Raw genomic sequence first — 26,497 nt, forward strand, 5'->3', positions numbered from 1 at the left:
AAAGTACCCAAACGACAATTCTACGAAGCTGGAGACGTCGAGTGAAACATCCATTCAATGCGATTTTTTTATATATGGACATGCCTATGTTCGCCGGCAACGTGTCATTGAAACTTGACGCGAAAGACAGCGGTCAAGTTGAACCCCGCGACGTCGAACACCGCCGAAAGATTCAATTCCTCGGCCGTTCATCCACACGCCAACTGATGCCGACACGAAACGACGGCTTGTCTTGTACAAAGACTGCTCGGCACGACAAATTAACTGCGCTCGCGTTAAATAAATAGTCAAAAACAAAGAAATACAGCACCTAGCACATAGAAAGAGCGGCTGCAAACGCGCATTATTCCTTTTTTTTTCTTTTTCCTTTTTTCCAATAGGTCGTCGCCGGTGTCAAGGGCTATCACCACGGGAATCAGCGGCCGAGGTCTCGGCGCAAGCCAAAACAGAAGCCGAAAGTCAAGTCAAGAAGCAGCCGACCCGCGCAGCACGCAGCATGCAGGCCGGCGATTCCAAGCGCACCGCCGCCTCTGGCCACAGGAATGACTCGCACAAAATATCGGCCGCCGGTGCGTCTGTATACGTTTCACTAATTGACTTCACGCTTTGACTGGGCAGGCCTTGAATTCAAGCGCCGCGGAGGTCCGCGCAAGAGATAGCGCCGCGGCCTTTTTTTCTTTCTCTTTTTGTTTCGACATTTACATCATCATTGCTTCTTTTGTGGCACCGCAGGAAGCTCCTCATCCTCCAGCGCCGTTGGCGTCGTCCCTGTCGTGGCGTAAGTGAGACGGACCTTAGTGTAATCGAATTCATATTTGCGCGCGAACACGCCTGACTTGTTTTCTTGCGCGCTCAGCATGCATGCTTCCCTCCCTCCGTGATGCGACTCACAAATCCGTTTCTTGGCCGCGGCGTCGTGGAGCTACAACGGATCTACGTGAGAAACGTCGCAAAAAAAAAAAAAAAATGCGTAATGCAAACCTGCCGTGACCTCGCGGTATTCAGTGCTTCTTCTTTTCTTTTTGTCGACTATAGCGCTGAGACTAATGTTGCGTTCGCTTGGTCTAAAAGCTACTTACCATCTTGTTTGCATATATAGCTGCCGCTGTGTCTCTCCCGAGTTTTATAAATAAACTTGTAAAGGACCAACTTGGCTAGGCTTAGCGTGGTAGAGCTGATTGTGGGAGCAAGTATTAGTGGATGGAGTGAAAAAAAAAAGAAATCTAAAGTTAGGGCAGCAATGCCGTCTCTGCTGCTACGATGTTCAGCTGAGCGCGAACATCATCATTGGGTTTGGAATGCCAAACCCAATGTGGGTTTGGAACACCGCTCATATACATTGGCCCCACAAGGAGACGGGGGTCCCTGACGAGGACAAGTTCCCTTGTCAGAACGCTGGCTCTCAACTCAGGGTTCTCATCTCCGTCCGACTCACCGTGTTAGTTCAGCGGTTGCAGCGTAGCGATGCTTAGCACGAGGTCACGGGTTCGATCCCAACTGCGGCATACCACAGTTCGACGGGGGTGGGATGCAAAAGCGCTAGTGGCATTGAGCGCACGGTAAATAACCCCAGGCCGTTCAAATCAGTATCCGGATTCCCGCACTAACGCTCGTGTGCCACTCTACGGCGACCTCGTGATGAGATAGTCATTTCTTTTGTTGTTGCTGCACGTAAAACACCCCATTTCATCATACCTTGCTGGTGAAGCATCGCACTGACACGGACACAGTGAAGACACAAGAAAAGACGACACTCGCTGCTTGTGTGTCTTCACTGTGTCCGTGTCAGTGCGCTGCTTCACCAGCAAGGTATGATGATCACTCACCAACTTGCCCAACTTTCCACTTTACTGAACCCCATTTCATTTGTGAACGTCACCCACGGCTTTTCAGTTGTAATCCAGCGCTACACGGCCACGCGTTTCTGTGTTCTCTCGTCTTAGTATCAGTCCTGGTGCATTCCCATCAATTATTTCCTACAGATTGCATTTTGAAATCCTTACGCCACTTGTGTATTCTTTCGTAGCATAGACGCTAAACTTGAACTGCATGGATGCCTACTGAAAGTTCCCGCAGGTATTCTGCTAACCTTTAATGAAGAGTTTTGGGGGTTTTGCGTGCCAAACAACGATCTGATTATGAGGCGCGCCATAGTGGTGTACTCGGGGCTAATTTTGACCACCTTTGTTGAGCACACGGGCGTTTTGGAATTTCGCCCCCAGCAACTGCCGGGATTTGATCCCGTGACCTCGCGCTCAGCAGCGCATCGCCACCGGTCGCTAAGCCAACACGGCGGGTCAGGTCCGCTACTGAAGACCTCGACTCGGGAGGGAGTTGGTTCATGCTTGGATGCAAGGCAGCGTTACCGGAAAGAAAAACAGAACAAATGCGCAGACCGGAGATAGATAAACACACATTTGGCCATAAAATCCTTTCACGCCTGAGGCGTGCTATCCGGGTGGCTTTGTTCGCAGCCCCGAAGCCAACTTCATGTCATCGTCGACCTCTCGCCTAGAAGGCGCCCTTCCTCGTCTGTATCGCACCATCCTGGCTATCACCAGCGCCGCCCTCTTCTTCCTCTGCCTCTCCGTCCGGTTCATGGCGTTCGACGAAGTCGGCCCGGCACGCTGTACGGGCGCCATACATACGCACCTCTTGCACTTCGTTTATAGTCGCAATTAATGAAGCCGGAGAAAGCGCGAGGGAAATCAATCGTTACGTTTATTTGAAATGTAGGAAACAGTGGGCCATAGGGAACTGCAAATAGACGAAAAGATTACTTGCTGCAGGGATGGGAGCCGAGCCCACATCTTCCGCGTCAAGCATGCGGTGCTTTAACAAATAAGCTACCGCGCAGTGGCCATCCTGCCGTAATATTTCTGGAGTATTTGTGCGTGTGTGAGAGGCGAGACCTGGCAGTGTTAGCCAGCGTCGTTCACCGCCAATTGACGCGGTAGGTGTGGAACGTTTCTTCTAACCCCCAGGCGTCGCATACGTAATACGTGAGGTTAGGCAGCAGCCAACCGGCAAAATAACTGCCTGTTTCTTGGCATGCTTGTGACTAAAAGGACATCGATACCCCTCGTATCCCCTGATCCTCCTCGCTCTAGAATTTTTATGCATCTTGCCCTTCAGTTTGCAAGAGTTTGCCGAGCTTCAGTGGTGCTTCTCGGCAATAGTTGCCACGAGGCGTTGTCTGGTCAATAGTACAGTTGTGGTCCCTTTCGATCGCTCTATCAAGCGCTCTAACTGGGTGATTAACAAGCGTTCTTTCTTTTTTGAAGTCATGCGCTCGAAAGACATTCATCTGGCTCAATCAGAGTGTCACGATCCAGCTTGGAGCGCTGGGAGGTGCTCTCGCCTTAGAGTTGGGAGCGCGACCGAAATACGACAGACTCCTGTGACAACCTCCTGTTGCTCCGAGAGAAACTGTTCCGAGAGTAGGGCGTTGCCCACTCTGCTTTTAAACGTCGAGAGGCCTCCGCATCGGTGCAAACCATGTCGTATAGGGGCAGGAACCAGTCGAACGTACCATGAGAAACATCCCACGTCAATCCCAAAGAGAAGGGGGCCGAAGGTCAGGCTCGTTTGCACATGTGCGGTTGAAGCTCAATGTTTGTCATGCAGTTTAAATGTCTCATTGTGGAAAAATCATCGCTCAACGTACTGTCAAGTCTAACACCCAGCAAATAGAACCATATTTCGTGCTCTCTCATTGAGCTATCGAATTTCGGAATTTCAATATAAGCAAGGTGCGTTTATTCTGATTTTGCAACCGGATATCGAACCGTCACGGCTCCCGCCATTGCATCTGATCCGGGTCTTCAGCGCACATAGAGTCACGTTGATTTTTAAACGTATAAGACGTATTATTTGTATGCATGGTGTTTTTATATAAGACGGGAATGTAGAGAAGCAAATCTAAAAGACTGAAGGGAGCTGTCAATTCTGTTGAAGGTTCCGCGGCTTTGCCCCCTATCGTTGTTTTATCTTTCGTTTATCTCTCGCTGGCGTTGAAGAGATGTTGAAGCGAAGAGGGTTTTCGCAATGAGCTGTCAAGTGTCTTGAAGATATTGCGACTTTGACCCCCCCCCCCCCCCACCCTACCGTCGCTGTTTTATATCTTTGTTCTTCATTGTTGCCTCATACCTGTTGATGGCTGATAAGCAAGGACGTTGTCGCAATGACCTGTCAACCGTATCTTGAAAATTTTGCGAGTTGGCCCATCGCTCTTTATTTTTCTCTGCTCTTTGACACTGCCTCATTCCTGCGCTTTACTTCGTCGCCTCCTGATAACTGCATAGGCGCTGGGAGCGCCGTCTGTTCCGGAACGGAAACCGACTCGTCCGCTGGTGTCGACACGGTGGCTCTCGAACCAAGTGAGTTGGACGCTTACTTCATTCGTGCCGACTGTTGCTTTTGCGCGGTTGTGTACGTAGCGAAGGTGCCATTATCAGTGATAACTGCAAGGCTTTAACAATGGAGATGAAGATTGGCAGCGCGGTAGGAAATAAGAGCACGAACGCAGTGGTGTCATGTTTAAGTTGGCGCGACCCTCGAAAAGAGCATGCTTAATATTCAACTACATCTCAAGAGATAGTGCATTGAAACAACAACAACTCCACAAAGACACGGTATAATTTGCATACGTCTTTCGGAAGGTCATGTCACTGTTAAATGTGTGGGCTCACAAGTGTAGGTTCATGGTTGTTCTCGGGCGTGCTGCTTTCGACAACGCCAGAAGACGCAGACGAAGACTGCGAATCAAGAATGGATGAGGAACGAATGAACTTATTTATAATTACTTCAAGAGACATTGGGTACGGAATGTGCAGAACTCGCTTAACTTGCTTTTAACTAAGTCGATTAGGAACAACTGTTGGTTTGGTTTTTGTCATTTATAACGTAGTTCATGCTGGTAATGTGCGACAAAGCTGGTATAGGGGGACGAAGTTAGAACATTGGTCTTTCGCCTCTTGCTGCGACAACAGCTCATAGCTTGTTCACTGGTTTTCTGAAGTGGATTCATCTAAGAAGAGAATATATATACAGATCCTTCGCTCTTTGGGAAGCAATGTTAGGCGACAAGTATTGGAAGTAACCGGACATTGGGATCCTTTAGGGACCTGAAAATGTTTTAGAAAATGCCGCACCATGTACATATTTAGGACGATAAATTGCGATTAAAATGGCTATACGATGGCACGACAGCGATTGCTGCATAACTTCTGATTTGTTGTGCTACACTGCGAAGAAACGTGGGCAACGTGTCTCGATCCCGTCTTCCCGAAGGTGGTGCGTTTGGTGAACCGAGAAGGTCTCACTTGCGCAACAATATCGTGACTATGCAACATTGGCGCGTATGCGTCAACTGCCACCGAGAATCACTGTAGCTTGTACGCGGGTGTGCACGTTGCTAAGAACCCCGCGCCGTGCATGTATATTGAGTTGGGGAGGGTCTCTGGTTCGGGTCCGTCGACCCGACGCGCATCTTTCAAGCGGTGCTTTCTTTATAGTGAATCCTCCCGGGTTTTGCTAAACGTGGCGAGTGGCGTTGAAGCATGTATACTTGACTGGATGACAAACGTTTTCAAAAAGAAATCGCCTTTGAAAAAAAAAAGATATATAGGATGACAATTAAGTTTAGCTTTATTAAAAAATTAATTCTTCATTAATTTTAAATGGATGTGATGAGCAAAGAAGGCGATTGTCTTTTTATGTTAGTGTTTTCATTAAGAAAAAAATGTTTTTTAACAGGATCCCTAGAAGAAAAGGGGGGCTTTCACCCTACTATGGTGCATATGCGTGGCACACGTGTGGTGCGTGGCTTGGTGTGTTTAGCCGGCTTCGAAATAATTAAGAATCAAGGGCAAAGTTGATAAGGTCACGAACAGGCCAAGTACTCATTGTCGCAGTGAAACAAAGGCCGGAAAGGCAGTGTGCTCAAAGTTCATTGACTTGCCACTAGTCCGCATTTGCTAAGTCTTCAGGTCTAAAAACGCCATCATTGACCTGAAGCGCCCATCATGTACTCCCCCGTATTCAGAACTGCATCTTAGCTTGAAGCCCATGCTTGACTCGATGCATACGACAACCTGGCGTGGACATGCCCAAGACGCCCATTGCGTTTCCCTGGGCACGCTCACGACAGAGGTCATTTAGACAAAATCAAGCATCTGATTCAAGTCGAGATGCGCTTCTGAATGCGGGGATTAAAGTCCGCTAATACAGCACGCCGCGGCGTATTTTATTGTTTGTCTCAGTGGCTATGGCGCTGTTTTACTGAGAATTAAGTCGCGGATGCGATGCCCGACCCCGACGACGGCATTTAGATTTAGGCGAAACGCGAAAATGGCCTCGTAATTAGGCGTGCATTAGGAGAAAAAGAAAAGCACCAAGCGGTCGTACTTCTTCTGGAACCATCCACAACGGCGTCCCCCTGTAACAAACTTTGCTGTTTACGTGCTTCGAATCTCTAATGCAAAAGTTAATAAACTATCGTAGCGTGCCTACGTGCATCGTTAGGTCGTTTAGCGTGCTAACTTCATTATATTATTCAATGTTTCCTTTTTCCTGGTAATCTGCTTTTTTCCCGCAGAAGTCGCCTGTCTTTACGGTGCACTAAAGGAAGTGCTTAAGGGGAAGCCTTAGCTTGGGAGCTCATGTCTGAATACGTCGGAACGCAGATATCGTTTTTATAACCAACCAACCCCACTGAAACAAACAAACAAACAAACAAACAAACAAACAAACAAACAAACAAACAAACAAACCGCATTTCTCATAACTCCCTTATCCAATAATATCATATGACGTGGAAAAACGGGCTTTTACATAGGATCCTAAATATTTCATATCGGATTATTGGATACAGGCGTTACGGTGCGCATCTTTCTTTTAAAATAAGGACTGCACCTAATTTGGTGATATTTGTTGCATTTAAAAGAAACAAATTAAAATCTAGTTAATTTTGGAGGCAAGCTCTTTATTTAGGCAGCTGATTTTGAAAAAGATATCTTGAATATCGCAAAATTAAAATAAGTCGGTACTATTAGGTTTTCAACTATGTAACTCGGCAATCAAAAGGGACATTGACGCGTGTACTTGTCTTCATCGGGCGACACGCTCCACCACCTAAAAAATGCTGTCGCACAGCGCAGGACGCGCTTGCATGTGTCGGAAGTTTCTGGAATGTTATCGATAGTTCCATCCACTGTCTGCGACCCAACCTTGTATAATCTGATTGTATGTGTGCGCGACGCGAATAATGTAGAACTTTGTGGAAGACACGCGGGTCCCAGCGACTAGTCTGGAACATTCGAGGATTGATGTATAAAAAGCCGGCGCGCTTGACCCGTTGATCAGATTTTGACGATCGCCGACTTTGTTCGCCGTTGTCGCCGTTCTTTAAGTGTAGCCTGTTCTTGTGGGCACAGGTTCGCCCAATAAAAGTTAGTTTCGTCTTTCACAGTATTGCTGCCGTGTTCTTCGTACGTCACTCCACGTGACAATATCATAATTCTCTCATCTGCAAGTACATCTAAAACGGGCAAAGCTGACATAGACTGCCCGAAATTATACCATCAATTTACGGATTGGCCTTTTGCAAGGCTCTCTTAAACGTTCTAACAAATTCACGTGAGCTGTAATTTATATATCACAATTGTCCGCTTTAAAGTATCTAACAGATGCAATTCTTACAGCTGCGATATTTCTTTACCGCGCAGAGTTACGAATGTGTAAAGTTCGTGCTTCTATTTTTTTTTTTACTTACCCATTTTCTAAATTTATGTAAAACGTTTCAGGGCGATACATTAAAATGTTTTCAACAGTCACTAAAGCTTATCTTTGTCCCTCAAATGCAACGCATTTAATTAAGTTGGTACATATCGGAAACTTGCCATATATCTGCTCTGTGCTATTCATTTCCTTAATTTGTACAACCCCCTCAGTCATTGTTCCAGTAGGTACTTGTGAGGTATCTGAATAAATAATGCTATTGTAGAAATAAATATATAAATAAAAAATAAATAAATAAATAAATAAATAAATAAATAAATAAATAAATAAATAAATAAATAAACGTTTTGTCTCAGGCAAGCATTTCTGCCTTTTACATGTATTTGAATACGCGGTATTATAGCTGGTCCCGAACTAACTCTTCTTCTTTAAGTGTAAGCTGATGCTCTGGCATTCTGCCACATTGTCAGAAATGGCGTTAGGTCAGAACAGGCACAGTGCTCACACCGTGTTCTAACTGCAAACGGTGTCAGTTTCAACGTGCAAACTGTGTACGTGCGCGTGTTTCAATGTGTCGCCATACTGCGTACAGGAGAAACTTTCAAGTGTGTGGGAAACGTAACGTATGAGGCCTATTCAAAGGCAAATTGAATACTGCCCGACGGAAATCGAATGGCATCTAATCGAACATCGCATACTTCTCGAATAGATTTCGAATGATGAACTGCCCTTTTCACAAATAATACGAAGCGACGTTCACGTCTTAGTATTCATATAACATGAGCTTCTGTCATTGCATTGCACGTTAATAAGATGTTTATTATAAAGACAATGGAAATTTGGAAACAAATTAGCCGTTTCTTCGAATGCAGATGACTCTTCAGAAAGTGCGAATAATCGTCGCATAGCCAGTGAAGTGTGGCTCCCTGACTGTTGTAGCCTGCTCAACTACGTAAGCGGTCATATGTTTAAGCTTGTAGCATGCCCGAGGGAACGACATTTATCCTATTTTTTTCTCAAATTTCGTGTTCTCTAAAGATGAAGTTATGAAAGACCCGAAAACTATTCGAAAATTATTTCTTTTTATGAAGAGTGATTATTTGATTCCAAGCCTGAATCTTATACGATGCCATTCGCCAGGTTATTCGAAAGTTTCGAATATTCACACCCCCCTGCAACTTGTATGAAACAAATGTTATAATCCTCCCCCCCCCCCCCCCCAGAAATAACTTTTCTCGTTCGATTATCTACGTAGGTGCACGCACTTCGAAAGAAATTACACCGATGGAATACACGCCGTACGGTGAGTCATATAGACGTCAGTCCTATTAGTGGAAATCATGAAAAATATAAAGGGAAATACGGAATCACGACTCCATTATAACAGCAAAAAAAATCCCGCAGAACTTTTCTCACGTTGACTGTCGACGATAATGCGATTAAGGTTGAAGCAATGCAGCAACGCACCGTATTGCCGAAGACACCTTTATTTAGAATCTAATAATAATAATAATAATAATAATAATAATAATAATAATAATAATAATAATAATAATAATAATAATAATAATAATAATAATAATAATATTTATTTCCATCGGGATGATGGAGGAGGTTGTGGGTAAAAGCTGCTCGTAAAGGGCAGCTTGACAAAAGGCCCACAGCCCCCTTCTACAGGGCAACAACAGCAAAGCAGGGAAATAAATACACACACAAGTATGCATATAATCTCTTCGCAATTTAGCAGAGCCAAAATAACAGGATCATTTCATAAATGAAATAGAAACAAAGAAAATAGAACAACATCTGTACAACATCTGTAACGATCATTCCGAGATTCTCTTTGCTTTGGTCATACGCGGCACACAGTGTAACCAGGATCGGCCCACTTTGCTGTGGCATTTACTCGCCTGGGTCGGCCGTGACGAAAATGGCATGTACGGCGACTTTATGACGACAGCCCAGTGACGAAGCAGGAATGACGTTGATGGAACGACGAGAGCAGTATGACGACGATGGCATGACGACGATGGGATGACAAATCTGTATCGGTGACGATGTATATAGCGGCGACAGCGTGAGGACGACAGCCTGACGACGATTGGATAATGGCGAGGTGTATGGTGTCGGTGGCGCGATGACTGTATTACGACGATAGCGTGATGAAGACGGTGTGACGTGAGTCGGGCGGCGAAACTGGGATGACGCCGCTGGAGCGACCACGACGGCATCACGTCGACGATATGACAACGAATGCACAAGGATGACGTAATGACGACGATGACGTGACAACGGGGGCATAATTGCGAGTGAGTGACGACAGCATGATCACGATGGAATGGTGAGGGAACGAGTTGATGGAACGACGAAGGTGGTACGACGTCGACGGAATAGCAACAATGGGATGACCTTTCCTAAATAATGACGATGTTATACTATGACATCGTGACGACTACGGCATGGCGACGATGGCCTCACGAACATAGCGGGACGAGAATCAGGTGACGAAGCTGGAATGACAACCATGGAACGGAACGGTTAGGATGGTATCACGACCGTCATAGACTGGTAGACATTTTGGGTCACTGGGTCTGGGAAAACTCGGGTATTTGACTATGTTGGCGGAGAGGTACGGGCATACTTGTATACCGGAAAGTGCGTGAAGTATCCTAAGAAGGCTAATTCCACTAAAATTGAGCATAAACCACGGGAACATGATTGTCAAAGTAAAGCGAGAGCTACCTCCTGGTTCTTATGAAGGGTACCTCTATACTTATTGATTAGCTCTAATCGTTAAATGCTTATGAGGCGTGTATATGCTGCAGCGTATGGACAAGTTGGATGGCAAGGTAGGTAGTCTTCAGACTGATCATATTAAGAGATGAAAGATATGCTGATGTAATAATTTTTCCTGCACATGTGGTTATTCTTATAGCATCAGGTAGCATGAGGTCAGCCTTGGTGACCGTGCTGCAAAGTACATACATACATACATACATACATACATACATACATACATACATACATACATACATACATACATACATACATACATACATACATACATACATACATACATACATACAATGCGTGTTTGTTTCGCAAAAGGGTTTGCAAATGTACGGTCGTTGCTATTGTTTGCCCACTCGCGCCTTCTGTCGGGCCGACGTGAGCGATCTCTTAGGTTCTTCGAAACGAATCAGTCATAGAAACGCTTTTGTAGGTACGCACACGCGTATAGACGCACCCACGCACACACAGGACCGTCTATAAAAATTCATGAACTCACGCAGAAAGTTGCATCATCACCATCATCATCATCATAATCATCATCATCATCATGTTTTATGTCCACTGCAGGACGAAGGCCTCTCCCTGCGATCTCCAATTACGCCTGTCCTGCGCCAACCGATTCCAACTATTGCCCGCGAATATCCTAATTTCATCGCTCCACCTAGTCTTCTGCCGTCCTCGATTGAGAAAGTTGTCTAAGTATGCGTAAGCATCGTATCGCTTGCTCATCTACACGCAGCTCGGTGCCATTATAAATGTTATGAAACTTATTGATACGACCGGTACAAACGACAGCTCTGCGGCAAGACGAACTGCTGCGGATGGCGGCGCCAGGTGAATTGACGAGGCAAGCAAACTACTGCAGCTGGCGGCGCCAGGTGCGCTGATGACGTTCTGATAATTATAAGCTGGTATCGCTCCTTAGCACCTTAACCATCCGCGTCGAACCATTATGCGCCGCGCGGACCATATACTGAACGCGATCTACGAAGCAGAGTGCCGACTGCTGATAGCTTCGCGTCCTGTGTTCACGCCGCTTCACGTTTAAGGGAGACGCGCGGGTCCATATCTTGAAAGCGATCTCCAAAGGGAGCAGGGGGCGGCGTGTGCTGATAGATTTGTTAGCACTTTGTTCTCGCCGCTTCGTTCACGTGGAAGCGACAGGCAGCACGAAGGTAAAGCCGTTCGCCGCTGCGGGCTCCATCTATACTGTATGCGTGATTCCAAAGAATGTATGCACTTTTCGCTTCACTTAGCTGACTGCTTGAAAGCTGCTTCGCCTCCGCCTCGGGTGGGCCCGGTATTGCACTATCTCCAGGACCGGCCCGCATTTTTGTCTTACGTGACGTATACCGTTTTCAAATGAGCAAATCTTTTTTTCATTCATTTAATCATCCTTATTCACTACCATCCCATACTCCTGTATGCGCTGAAGCATTTACCCTCGCATTAAATAAAATTGGGTAAGCATAGAAATGCTAACGCATTTAAAGAATGCCGATTGCACACGGCTCGCGCTTTTGCCACGGAATAGTCTCGCGCCTACCTCCTCTTCTATAGTTCGCGCCTCTATGACCGAAGTATAATCGAGCTTGCCATCAAACGCGTCAGCTGTTGAGCCACCGATCAACGCCTCCATATTTTTTTTGCGCTGTGCAGAAGACAACAGAACATCCGACGAACGCTGCGAGCGGGCCGCCAAGCTTCGTCCGTGCTCCTCGCGCGACATGACCTTCACGGTGCACTTCTCGATGCGCCCAGGAAGAGTCGGCGCATGCGTGAAGCTATCGGCTAACGTGTCCCGCTGCCTTCGCGGAGCAAACCGCTTCCGGACGCTCCGTGACTGTGAGGCTGCCTGCAATCGTGAGTCAACCATGGTGTTCAGCAGGGCTAGTCGGTACATGCCGAACTGTCACTACGCGCCACGGTCTCACAGTATCATAAATTGTTGCTACGCGACGTAACGAGCGAAGAAAAGAAAAATGGTAGGGGTAACGTTAAAACACAGGAATACAGCGGTGTGGATTAGAGAGCAAGCAGGGGTTACCGTTGTTTTAGTTAAGAATATGGGCTAGCCTAGGGCCAGCCGATAATAGAAGCGGTAAGAATGGAGGAGGGCGGCCTTTGTAATGCGTAAGGCTGATAACCGATGGTCTATTAGGGTTGCAAAATAGGTGCAAACGGAAGGGCAGTGCAGTCGAAGACGGCATAAGGTGGTGTGTGGAGGTACTGGCGTGTATAGGCAGAGGTAGGGAGTGTGAAGAAATTATGAAGCTTGTAGGCATAAGGGGATGCTAAACAGGGGTAATTGTAGACCGCTCGGGGAGGCCTTCGTCCTGCAGTGGATATAAAGATAGGCTGATGACGATGACGCGATGCCCTCACCATGCCTCTCAAAAGGCTCTCTTGCACGCTGGAAGAAATAGCGAGGTTGTTATTCTCTTGTGCTATCCATGCGTTTGTGGCATATATTAGCTTATAGCTATGGCCTATGGGGGCCTTGGTTCAACTCCTACCATTGGACAGAAATTGTTTCTATTGCGCGGTAGCTTGGGTTTGACGTAAAAACATGCACGAAATTTCGGAACGACAGCGACAAGCGACAGCAATGACCGGCATGTCTGGTCGTCGCGGAGGGTGATCGGTCGCTTTCGTTTGTCATGTCTCCGGTTTTGTGGTCAGCCAGAAAATTTCGCTTGTCGCCCGGAAGTCCGCGTGGTGGCTGTGTGCGAGGATGGTATTGGGTTTCGTTATATCGATCTGTCCTTGCGACTGCTAGCTAGAATTACGCAAGCACGATGCAAAATTTTTAACTTGAAAGAAGGCATAGCGTTTGATTTTTCGTTGTTATTTGTTGCTTCTTATGGTATCGAACATCTGCTGAAGTTCGCAGATAGCGAGTGTGCCAATAACAGTTTACCTCGCAAATCTCTGTTGAGTCTGACGATGCGTGCGACTGAGTCCGGCATTATAGAAGTCAAACTTTTTTTTTTTTCTTGAAAAAGACGCGCAGGCCGCTATCGGCGCGTAGTTCCATTGCGAATTGAAGCACGCTCGAAAGTGTCCGGGAGACAGAGGCAATCGCGTTTCGTGTTACGTGCAGATACTCGATCGGTGGCGCCGCTCAAAACGTCCTCGAGCAACGCTGCGACTTCGACGGCGCGTAGCCGTCGGCGACGCCGGTGCGACGCCCCGGTGTGGTTTGGCCCCTGCTCTGCGGCCGATCGGCGGCGGAAGTCGTCGGCCAACTTCGCCTTCGAGCACGGACGCTGTGTGGCGCTGCGGGGCAGCTGCGCTGACGCGGGCTTCTCCACGCTGAGACAATGCCAGTCCGCGTGCCTGAAGAACAATCCATTGCAGATCGATGAACTCGTTAACTCTACGCTTGCGTCGTGACCTCGTCAGGACTTGCAACCTACCTCACTACGCCGAATTGAATCTAACAAAATAAAGCGGAAAGAAATCAATACAGAAAAGTTGACGTTGCACTTAGGTGAAGGAACCACGTGGAACCAATTTCTGACGTATCGTACGTCTCGCGTCGCCCGGCCGTACTTCATGCTGTACTTTGGTCAAAATACATATTTTGACTGAGTGATCGGTGAATTTGGTTTCCTTACACTATTGCTAGCGTTCCTGTTATGCGTCCATTATAGGAGGCCCAGAAGGGCAGAATATTAGGAATGGAAAGTTCCTCCTCCTCAATAGAGCCTGCTTTGCGATGCCCATCGTCGTTGTCGTTCACTACAGTTATGCGTCTGCTGTGGCCTCCGAAACACATGCGCAGACACTACCACTCTCCAAGCCTTTGTGTCAGCATCTGTTTCTCACCCTTTCTCTTACGCGCGTCTGTCTCCCAGCTCCATTTTGCTGTAACGGCATGACTTCGATACGCATGTGACAGTGGTGGACAACTAGGTTCATTTAAAACGCTAGCTTTCTTCAGCTACTTCGGCTGCTTTAAATGGCTGGACTGTCTCGCACAGTGGACAGCGACACATACCCAGTGACACTTGTCGTTTCCGAGTTTGGGCCACGCATACGTGTGTATACTGACCGCTGTCTTCCCGAGCAGACTACGTGGACCACTGGGTATGTGGCTGAACAGACGACCTCTGCACTTTTCTTATGTCTCCATTCTCGGCCAATCCTCTAGAACGGACATGTCATGTTGACACGTCCGTTCGACACGTCCGTTCGACACGTCCGATTGTCGCCTTGAAGTAAACTAAAGCCATAGCGACCATTACGCAACAGACAGCTCCGCTGTAGTTTCGAAGGGTCGCGCTCAAGCGGACGCGCTCGATGCGGAAAATGGGAATTAATTGGACGGCCATTGCAAGTTGCAGCCACTACATCATCATCATCATCATCATCATCATCATCATCATCATCATCATCATCATCATCATCATCCTGGTTACGCCCACTCTAGGGCAAAGGCCTCTCCCATACTTCTCCAACAACCCCGGTCATGTACTAAGCCACTACATATGCTGGGGATAATAGGGCTTGCCACAGAGCTTCAGCTAGGGTGCAGCGTTTACAAGATTTAGTGTGTCGTGGTACATCACTTGGCATCGTGGTTGGCTGCAGCGAGACTGTCACTTCATTTGTCCGGTGATGTGCCCGTAAGATGTCGCGATTCGGAGTGGGCGGGGGGACACGTGCAACGTGTTACACGAGAGAGATGTGATTGACGTCAACAATCGTCTTCAATTGCTTCTGCCGCAATTTTGTCCTCGTCGTACGAGGAGGGCGCAGCCGAAGATGACGAGGTGATCTGGGGACGACGGCGCAACGAAAAAGAAAGTACACAGCAAACCGAGTTAAGTGCATTTAACTCTTATTGCTACAAAGAAATAAGCTGGTTGCATAGCGTATTTTTCTTTTGCGTTCACATTGCAGGAGCAAATATAACACGCCAGGACTTTAGCGCGGATTTCGTCACCTTTTTCACCCTCGCTGCAGGCGGTATTGTCACGTCACTGCAAACGGTATCATTGAGACAGCAAGTCTATTTGTAGAGGCAGCTCTAGTGAATATCATAAACAGGAAGTTGGGCGGGTCAGGTAATAGGTAAAACGGACAGTGGGTCGTCTGTATGACGCTGCAAGTATGGTTATTTCGTTTTAATTCCCTGCGTCGGTAAATTGTTGTGGCATCAGTCTGTCACCCGGCAGACACACTAAAATATGTGACACCCCCGCCCTGCTGAGGTGTGCCGCTCAAAAGACGCACGCTTTTATGCACTGCGCCATGGTGGCGTACGCCTTGAACACGCACACGTCCTTCCAGTTACGGCACTCGTGCAGCAGTGGATCGTAAAACCACCACTGCCACACCGTGCGCGTCGCGTGGGTGTCCGGTTGCTCCGAGTGTTTCGGAGTCAACCCTGCTTTCGTGACGGCCGTCTTGCGTCTGGGAGGCTGTGCGGATCTCGGAGCCTCTTCGTATCTCGGAGCCTCGTCCGCGTCACTGGATGCCTCCTCGCGTGTCGCAGGCAGCCCCCGGCTCAGAGTCTCCGCGAGTCTTGTTGCGATCGTCGGTCTCGAAGCCCTTGGTGCGTCAGCCGGGCCCGAGTGCACGCAGTCGTACACAGACTGCAGGTCCAGCGGCCTCGTGCACTTGAGGCGCGGAATCCCTGCATTACGACGTAAATGTTACGGCTGTGCAGTATAGTCACGGGTAGGACAACAGGTCGCAGCCGACGCGAGTCGACGGTGATGTAAAGGTCACGTGAAAACTCGTCTGGTATAGTTGTCTAAGTATGCCTAAGGCATTGTACCACCTGCTCATCTCCACGCAGCCCGGTGTCATTATCGATATTATGGTACTTGATCCGACCAGTATAAACTCTTATCAACCCTCATCGGTGGTTCCCTTATCATGTTCGATAGCGAACATGATAAAGCGGGTTTAATTAAAATAGAGTTCACTAGGGTACTCGAACCGACGACCATTGTTGTTAATTAAGGTGAAGTTAATTAGCCACAGTCAAATAACATAAAGTTAATTAAACTAGAAGAAAGCGCGTTAACCGAGGGGCCCGATTTTGCGAAGGTTGTGGGATCGTTCCCCACCTTCGGCAAGTTGCTTTTTCATCCACTTTCATTTTCATTAATTTATCGTTTCTTTATTTCGTTTATTAAGCACAAGTAATTTCCCCTATGCTGTCCTTGGTGTCAGTGCCTGTCGGCTTCTTATGGTATAGCTAATTAAGACACTCGAACTCACTACCTTTGGCGTTAATTATGGTGATCTTTATTGAAACGCATGCTGTTCTGTGTGTTGTATGGGTGGTTTCAATGAATGTATGTACTGCTCGCTTCACTTTGCTGAGTGCTTGCCTCTGCCTTAAGCAGGCGGGGAGTGGGGAATGTTGGGTTTGCGCCATTGCATTTTTTGCTTACTTACGAGGGTTTGCTTAGCCATTGTACTTAAGCCATTGTTTAGGGGGGCATGAGCCATTGCATTCGTCTTGCCTGACGGATGGACAAATTTCTCGTCGGGTAGGCATAGAAGTGCTTACACAATAAAAATTATCATATCATATTATGTTATATTATATTATATTATATTAAAATTATATTGAATTATATTAAAAGATTATGTTAAATTATCAAACTCCTTCGTTAACTTTTCAGCTTTTGCCACAAACGTACGTTGGTGCCGGCAAAATGCAATGATTTTACATACTTCAGGGATAGCGGTAAGCTGCTAGTCATGTAGAACCTGTCGTATGCGCTGCAACACATTTATATTCTTCTCAAAATATTTTTATTCAGCCCGTTTCTTGTTGCAACATATTCCTTCTTCTCTAGGATTCCTTGTGATTAACTGTTCTAGATAAACAGATACTGTTGCACGGATTGTAGAGATTGAGTTCTAACCACGAATTCTCATTCTGTTGCCATATATAGGTCTTTTACCGTAACGACACGCCAAAGTTGCTCGTGGTTGCTCGGTGGCTATGGTGTTAGGCTGCTGAGCATGATGTCGCGGCATCGAATCCCGGCCACGGCGGCCGCATTTCGATGGGGACGAGATGCGAAAACACCCGTGTGCTTAGATATAGGTGCACGTTAAAGAACCCCAGGTGGTCGAAATTTCCGGAGTCCTCCAATACGGCGTGCCTCATAATCAGAAAGTGGTTTTGGCACGTAAAGCCCCATAATTTTATAAAGTTTTTCCTAAGGACAGCCGTGCTTTATTCGAGAGTTTTAGATAAGCGGACACAAGCCGCTTGCGTATGCAAGAACCAGGGGCGACGGTACTGCGCAAGGGTAGACCCACACGTAGGTGTCTGCGCATGCGCAGTACCGTGGCCCATAGTTCTTCCGTACCCAAGCCGCTTGCGTCCCCTAATCTAAAGCTCTCTATTAGAGAGCTTTAGTTTAGGGAACGCAAACGGCTTGCGCACGCGAGAACTAGGGGCGACGGTAATGCGCATGCGCAGGCCCCTACGTCCGCGTCTGCGCATGCGCGGTACCGGCCCATCTAGTTCTTGCGTGCGCAAGCCGCTTGCGTCCCCTAAACTAAATCTCTCCATTAACACGAGAGGGAGGCACGCACCGCGTTCGCACGCTTCGCGGCATGCGTTGTGGCTGCGGAAGCGGTTTCGCGAGTAGTCGTGGCAGATGTGTCCCGGGATCCACTCGAGGCAGCTGCCGCCGCCGGCGACGTTCGCGTCCGGCACAAAGAACCAGGCGTGGTGGCGCACCAGGCCGGTCAGGTTGCGGGCAGCCGCCGCCGAGCAGTCCACGAGGTGGGGCGGCCGGCAGCGACGGCGATGACGCGCCGTGGCGTACAGCGCGGAGCCTGTTCGTCGTGGTTTGCAAAGAGAGCGGCGGAGCAAAACGAAAAAAAATGCGTTATAGAGAATTGCAGGTGTGAGCGAAGTTGCGGACATAACGAAACCGTCGAACAGCGCAGCCTTGCTGCTGTGTGGCGCGGATGGCTCTTTAGCATTATTACCTCGCGTTACAATGTGTTGCAGGTATGACGAATCCTTTGCAGCGCAACGAAAAGATGGAAAACAGAGAAAGGGTCGCTAACACACGTGCTCGTTTGGTTTACTTTTCCGGTTTCTTCAAGATTATCCTGCCGTTATGATTTTTGTTACGCGTGTTTTTCTGCGGATGGGCAATCGCTTTTTTTTGCGTGTATATATGTGAAGCCTATGGAATAAACCTTTCATTTCCGAGAAAGCGGCTTGTTCTGACGGTTTCTTTGTGCATCGTCTTTTCGTGGCTTTCGTAGCTTTTCGGAGCCCTTTAAAAAGTTCTGCCACTGTACCTCAACAGATGAGCCCGTTATTGTCCGACTTTGCTGCTGGTGTAACGAGATTGCTGATATACAAGGAAACCGTCGCAAAACACATCCCCTGTCGTCGCGATGAGCTGTGAAAGAATGAAAACCTCGTTACAACGTAGTGCAGGCGTAACGAAGTCGCGCATACAAAGAAGCCGTCGCATACAACGCAGTCGTCGCTCGGTGGTTCGCCGAGTAACAGCGAAAACACCTTTGTATCAAATTCGGAACTGTAACTTAGTAGCGCATGTAAACGAATCGCCGTATACAGGGAATCTCTGTTGCCTTTGTATACACGGCGAAAGAAATCGGTGCAGTTAGAACGAATGCCCGAATTAACGAAATTACATACCAGGGAGAAATTGACAAATACAGACCAGCCTGTGTCATGACTAGAAATGATGATGATTACTAAGGCCTAACAGTGTAAAATATAACAGCTGATCTTAATAATGACGACGAAACGTTCCTAATACTTAGTCCTTCATCGTGAGATGAGACTGAATTTATCCTTCACTTCTTGCTGCCAGTACGCATAGCGAGTAGGAAAGTTTAAAGGGTCGAGACGGGTGGCCTGGCTGCTGTCGTGTTGTTGCGTAGTCATGGTGACAGACGGAAACCGCCTGATAAGCTTGCCAGACGGTATAGCGGTAAGCCCGGTAAACTCCAAGCATGCACATTCGTGGCAGAAAGGTATCGGTAACTGAAGGACGGTAACATTTTGCTCAAACACTGAAATCACCGTTCAGTTGTGCCCAGGAGCCTCATATATCAGTTTATAACTTTTCGTGTCATTAAAAAGAATAGCACAAAAGAAGGAATTATATTTAGAAAAGCTTCGATTTTCTGTCGGCGCTCGAGGATCGATAGCTGGGAAGTTAGACGACCGTAATAATTCTTGCAATTTTTTCCAAAGCTGCTGACGGCATTGATCGCAAGACAAGAGGGCTCACGTCTTGTGGTGGCAGGCGTCTCGGTGTAGTCTTCTTGGATCCCGGAAGAGTCGGCCTCGCTGACAAGTTCTGTTGTCTCCATCTTGGGCATCAATTTACCACTGGGCATGACGCTATGACGGGTTCCTGCGTTTGGGCAATTTCTCCACTTTATTTTCAATCTCTAACCAGTACAAGTAATTGTGACAAAATTAGCTCGAACTGAAACGATGGCTGATTGGCGCACTGTGGCAGACTGAAGCTGGAAACACATGGGGCGCATTTCTAGCGTACTTTTGTGCATGACGCTGTGCGTTGACAGCAGGCGGTACCTGGACAGAAATGCGTTATGAGAGTCGATCGCCAAGGGGACATTTTTTTAAGCAATGTAACAGCGTCGCTGTGGGGCTTCGTGAAATGGACGTGCTACCCGAGGATGACGTCACAAATACGTCATAGATTCCGTTCTATGCGGTTGTCGCTTGTAGTCGACGCACAGTGTCTACGAGTAGCAGCTGTTTTGGACTCCGGCCCGAAACCCATAGGTTATCCTGTGATGACCGAGTACGACTGCTGCTGTTATTAAAGCGTTTAGATAGAATAACATCGGTTCAAGATAAGCATGTCTTGAGAAAACTTCTCTTAAATATATATAGTTTCGTAATTTGACGCTTGCATTCAGATCAAGCGGCTCGCTATTTGAGTTCTCTTGAGCACTATGTTGACTCTTATGCAGGAAACACAACTTCTTTTTTTTTAAAGCTTCAAATGGGGGGGGGGGGGGTCTGATGTGTGTGTGTTGCTGCTAAATTCACATGAGTCTAGCTGGTGTCATATTGTTTCACGTGATGGGTGCTAGACAAAAGAGCCCCTTTGGCCTAGTTTGTGTTGCGTTTCACAACAAGGCGCCACTTAAGTCCAGACGAAGTCAGACAACCTCTGCATGTAAAAAGGAGCTTTAGATCGCGGTCGATAGGCCCTTAATTTAAAAGGTAGAACCGCTTGACGCTCACTTTAGCGATTTACAACGATGATTTGTTCAACCATCTCGCCTAACGGCTGTAAACAACTAAGAAACTTCGCTTCCGGTGATTGTCAAAAACAATAAATTCTGGGGCTTTACGTGCCAGAGACACAATATGTTTATGAGGCATGCCGTAGTGGAGGACTACGGAATAATTTTGACCACCTGGAGTTATTTAACATGTACCCAATGCACGGTAGACGGGCGTTTCTTGCATTTCGCCTCCATCGATATGCGGCCTTCGCGTCGGCATGGCAGCGCAACATGAAGCACGTACGCCACCACAGCGGGTGTCCGTGATTGTTGCTGCTGATTATTTACACCAGCAGCCAAGTAGAACGTGGTCATCACAATCCTAGTAATGTGCCCTTTTTTGAACTATAGGTCCTCGTCCTCATCGTTTCCGTGACGTGCGTACCATTGGAAAAAAAGTGACATACTTGGTGAAGCTTTGGACATGAACACCGCGATGGTGACCAGGACGATCAGGATGACGGTAGTAAAGAGGGCGCACCCGATGCTCGCGACCTGCATCCAGCGCTCTTGTTTGCTGTGCCACCAGGGAGAACAGAGAGAGAATGAGGGGTTAAAGAAAAGTCGACGTTATATCAACGTTGAACGGCACACGCACGCACGCGCACCCGCACGCGCACACACGCAAAGAAATCTTTCACATCCGCGGCCAGGACTTACGCCAGCGACAATAGACATTAAATGATTGGGAGTATGCTGTCGCCTCAGTGGACCAATGGCTCCCATGCACTACGGAGCCACTGGGCAGGCACTGAATTAAATGTCTCACAAACTCCGCGCAATGCACCAAAGGCTTTGGGGCTGGCGTCAGTCAATCGACGACGTCTACGATAGAAGAGATGCTGAAGAGGACCAGCCTACTGTGCGTTTCTAATCCTCCCGTACGAAAAAAAGAATTGCAATAGAAGAAAGTAAGAATAAAGAGAGAAATAAATACGCATGCTAAATCTTATTTCCTCATCACGTTCTCGGTTGTAGCGACACGAGTAGTGGAAAGTGTCGCGGTTTATTTATGCTGAAGAAATAAATCAATAAAATATTTTGTTGTAAACGCGACACACTTACATGGTTCTGAAGAACGAGAAATGTTTCGCGGCTATGTTCACTTCGTGACAAAGTGTTCACTTCGATCGTGTGCCCTTTTGTGAGGGATGCGCGCGCAGCTGTATACTGTCAGCATATGTTTGAATAGCAGCTAAGAATCACGTTGCCTTACTAGGCGTTCTGGTAGCCGAGGCGCTCCTGGCCGTAGAGAATCGTGCCTGCACACGGGAAAACGCAAGTGTCAATTGCTTTGCTTTCTTGAAGTGTTCACTGTAAACCGATTTGCACCGATAACGATTCCTTGTGTCTATAACTTTATATGGGTTTAAGCACTTTTAAGGACCCCTATGGGCGTGAATCGGTTTACAGTGTGACTTAATGATGTCCTACTAACGACACATTAAACTGGCAGATTAAGAGGGCTCTGGCTGCGTTACAGAGTACTGCAAACTTCGCAGCATACTTTTACACCTGCATTAGTAGAGCCAGCGCGTACACAGTAAACATTTCTGCACCGTGACGGTGATAATTTGCTCAGTGGTTAACACCTTTACCTGAAGGGTGTAATTATTCTTCCTGTACACGACAGTGAGCTCAAATTACACCAGTGATGAGAGAAGCCGTAGTTGAAAACTGTGTAATAATACTGATGATCCGTTGTAACACCAAAATATCTGCCTGCACACGGGAAAACACAAGTGTCAATTGCTTTGCTTTCTTGAAGTGTTCACCGTAAACCGATTTGCACCGATAACGATTCCTTGCGTCTATAACTGTATAAAGGCGGAAGCACATTTAAGGACCCCTATAGGCGTAAATCGGTTTACAGTGTGACTTAATTGGTGTCCTACTAACGACACATTGGACTGGTAGATTATGAGGGCTCTGGCTGTGTTACAGGGTATCACAAACTTCGCTGCAAACTTTTACACCTGCATTAGTAGACCCAGCGCGTACACAGTAAGCATTTTTGCACTCCTACGGGGATAATTTTCCCAGTGGTTAACACCTTTACCTGAAGGGTGTAATTATTCTTCCTGTACACGGCAGTGAGCTCAAATTACACCAGTGATGAGAGAAGCCGTAGTTGAAAACTGTAATAATACTGATGATCCGGCGGGACACCAAAATATCTGACACAATAGTTTGAAAATAATAGTTATGCAAGTTTATTTCATGCAATTTTTCCCGCCGTATGTTTACTGTTCCTACAGTTTACGTGTTGTGGCGTTTACTTGCCACAAAAAATTGACAAAAAGAAAGCGTAGCTTGACCTCATAAACGACTTGAACTTTGCCTTCAAAGGTGAGGGTGATGGCCCTGGGACAAGCCAGGGGCCGTATATAACATGGAGCTATTCCGTTTTGATTTGATTCCAATCTCTTGACGTCACGTTTACGTAAACGCTGCCGCAAGCATCGGGTGGCTATGCGCGGCGTTCTTTAAACAGCCCATTGCAGTGCCTTACTTGTTTAAAGGAGGTCACTTTTGTTTGCTGTCAAAGTGACTAGTATTTCTTATTTTGGCAGGTCTTTCTTATCTGACTGGCTAACAAAATGAATGAGAGCAGTGCGCAGAAGTATAGAGCGTTTCGGTGGAACCGATCTAGGGCAGTGAGAGTAGATAACCGGGTGAGGACAGTGGTACGTCACATATCCGAAATCACCTGTTCAACGACGTTTGCTGATGAGCTTAATACTAATATTCTTCATTGAACTCATTGTGGCCACTAATTAAAATGAACATTTGTAAACCCCACCCCTTATGTAATACCCCCATTTAGGGGTCTTTAAGGAAATAAAAGTGAAGTGAAGTGGTACGTGCTTCTACGATTTGTTCTCGCGGTGGCTGGTCGAAAATATCTACGGCGTACAAGGGGGAAGTATAAATGCCGCTAAAACAGTTTTTGAGCGAAGAAGAGTTGCCAGAGCGATTTCGTATAAGTGCCGAAAGGGCCCTACTGCGTATAACTTCTTCACAATAATTTTTATTATTGGCAACAAAATTAATTCTCGCCGGCAGCTCTGATGAGCCAGTGCCCGAGCAATCGGCAGGCAGCCACCTTCAATTCCTTTCGGAACGCGGCAGTCTCCGGCTATTAAAAAAATAATTTCAGTTTTGTTCAAAATATTAATGCATCGTTAGTGCGTAAACATCACTTTGACGAAGTCAGTTGTCGCGGTTTCGGGGCGTCGCGTGACAGACAGGCGAAGTGGGCGCAGCCCGACATTATTTTGAGCAACTGCGGAGAACTAATGGCGAGAAAGACGTAGACTCGGAAAGAACTTTCTCTTTTTGTTAGGCCTTACCATGCATAATAAATGTGTTAACGACATATCTGATGGGAAGTTTTCGCAGTTTTCTTGACGTCGCGTGACGTCGCGTCATATACAGGCAAAGTGGGTGGGGCCCGAAAACTGATGACGAGTTGGGGAGAGCAAATAGCAGTAATGGCATAGGAACAGGTTGTAATAGCTTTACGTTATTGCGCCCCAGCAGGCTTAAGGGTGCAATGACTGTAATGAGTATGGCAGTGACAGTCTGATTTCAATAACACTAGCGGGACTTCTACTGCAATACGCGTTTATCCTAGCAATGCAGCTTTCAAATTACTGACATCCAACTATAAACTACATCATCTCCACTAGAGCAAGCTCTTTTATGTCCGCACCAAGGTTTAAGTGGCATCTTCAATGACCTTTCTAGCACTACAGGAACACTCTAAAATTATCATAAGAATGTTCTCATGCGGGAACAGCGCCACGGACAGCAAAAGAAGGTGGAGATACGTATAAAAGGAGAGAAACGTGTTTTTTTAAATGCGACTTCTACTTTGTCCGTACCTTCAGCGCTGTTCCCGCCAGAGTATGAACAACTAACTAGACGATCACGCTAATCAGAAGAATGTGGCATAAGTGGGAAATAGTATGACTACTGCTTTATGTTTAGTGGAACAATCCATTTCGAAAAGATAATGTCACTTCTGCACGCTGCTATAGGCGCTTATTTAAATGGTAATTATGAAGGAATACTCACGCCAGGAAGGCATTGTTGTGCGAATGGAGATGTTGCGTCCTTGACTGGTTTCGACGGTGCCAAGCAAGCAAGTTCTTCTTCCTCTTCTTTTACAACGATCTCGCTTTTTTTCCCCGCCATTCCCTTTGCAATTGTGGCACGTAGACAGAGCGAAAAAATGGTTGTTAGGATTTTTAATTATATAGTAAGGAAAAAGAAAGTAAAGCTAATGCGTTATGTCTTCAGTATTCCTATTTCTGCCAATGCCTGCATTCATAATCACGGTGTGATTGCGAAATATTCACTCGTGCCATAAATAGGATATGATGATGGTTATGATGGTGATGCTGATGATGACCTTGACGAGTGTGGCGCGTACCCACTCACGGGCATTGGACAACCTTCTTCGATATTGCCAAATCTTTGTTGTCCTCCTCCGATTTTTCGCGTCTAAATTCTCCTTGGAACAATAAATGGTGTGCTACTGTGATGTGTGGTGCGCGACGTGGTGCGGGGCTCGGGACGGTCGAGAGCAGACGACGCGGAGTGCACGCGCGCCGAGCTGGAAGGAGGAAAAACGACGACGCCGAAGAGCGCCCGGCACGTGAACGCGCGGCGCAGGAAAAACAACAAAAGAAAAAGCAACCAATGAGAAAAAACCACGGGGCGTCGGGCAGCCAATCAGTAAATGCCAAATCGGCCAGACCACGACAAAAAGCGTGGTGCGCTGGCAGAACGGGGGCGACACGCAAGAGGGCACGCAGGGAGACGCCGGGGAGACGCCAGGATCGTCCCAGGAAACGACGGCAGGAGGAGGTCAACCACCGGAGCGGGCGTTGAAGACGGGCCGTCGGGTTCCGGACCCGAGCCCACCAGGACTTCACCCGCCCGGGGCCTCCTGCCAATCTGTTCCTGTGCGTCGCCCGTCTAACTGAGCGTGCCGCCAGCTCCTCAAGGCCGGTGAGCTTCTGCGCCAGTGGGCAGGACGGGAACAGTCGGGCTTCGGGCCCGAGTTCTACGCCAGCTGCCCGGCCAGAACGCCACCCCCGTCTGCCGTGCCGCCTGCTACCCGAGGCCGGCGTTCGAGCTTCCGTGCCTGTGGGCGAGAGGGGAGCAGTCGGGCTACGGGCCCGAGCTCTCTGCCCGGCCAGAACGCCGCCGCCGTCCACTCCTGCCACCCAGCCGCCAGCGTTACCTCGCCTCGCCAGAGTTGGCGCGCTCCCGGTACGCCACGACCTTGGTGAGACCGGCGCCACCCCTTCTGCCAGCTTGTCGCCGCGTTGCCGTGTCGAGACCGCGACGCGTCCCCGCCCTTGTGGGCACGCCCAGACTCGCGCCCTCGTTAACCTCGTTAAAGCCCTAAGTGTGTTCTTGTTTTCTTGAGTGTGTAATTTAAGCTTGTTTTCTGTTTCTTTTTATTTGCTTTATGCTTCTTTTGTGTGTGATTAAAAGTCTTTGTGTGTGCGTCCAAACCAACGGCTTCGTCCTCAATTGGGTTCTCGGAGGCTCCGCCTAAGAGAACCGCTAAAACATTGAGAACACGAACCTTTGCCCCATAAGTGGGTCATCACAGCTACTAGAATATTAGAAGTGTTGCTTACGA

The 26,497-nt window shown here is 47.5% G+C and overlaps 1 protein-coding gene across 1 annotated transcript; it reads left to right on the top strand.

Moving 5' to 3' along the window:
- The first annotated feature begins 714 nt into the window (after positions 1 to 714).
- On the top strand, positions 715 to 13,980 carry LOC142587235 (uncharacterized). Its single transcript, XM_075698106.1, has 5 exons — positions 715 to 778; positions 4,305 to 4,379; positions 8,996 to 9,043; positions 12,193 to 12,396; positions 13,637 to 13,980. Exons 3-5 carry the CDS (start codon positions 9,025 to 9,027, stop codon positions 13,927 to 13,929), a joined length of 516 nt encoding a protein of 171 aa, XP_075554221.1. The 5' UTR covers positions 715 to 778; positions 4,305 to 4,379; positions 8,996 to 9,024; the 3' UTR covers positions 13,930 to 13,980.
- The last annotated feature ends 12,517 nt before the right edge of the window (positions 13,981 to 26,497 follow it).

The sequence above is a fragment of the Dermacentor variabilis genome, chromosome 7, assembly GCF_050947875.1.
Source record: "Dermacentor variabilis isolate Ectoservices chromosome 7, ASM5094787v1, whole genome shotgun sequence".
NCBI lineage: Eukaryota > Metazoa > Arthropoda > Arachnida > Ixodida > Ixodidae > Dermacentor > Dermacentor variabilis.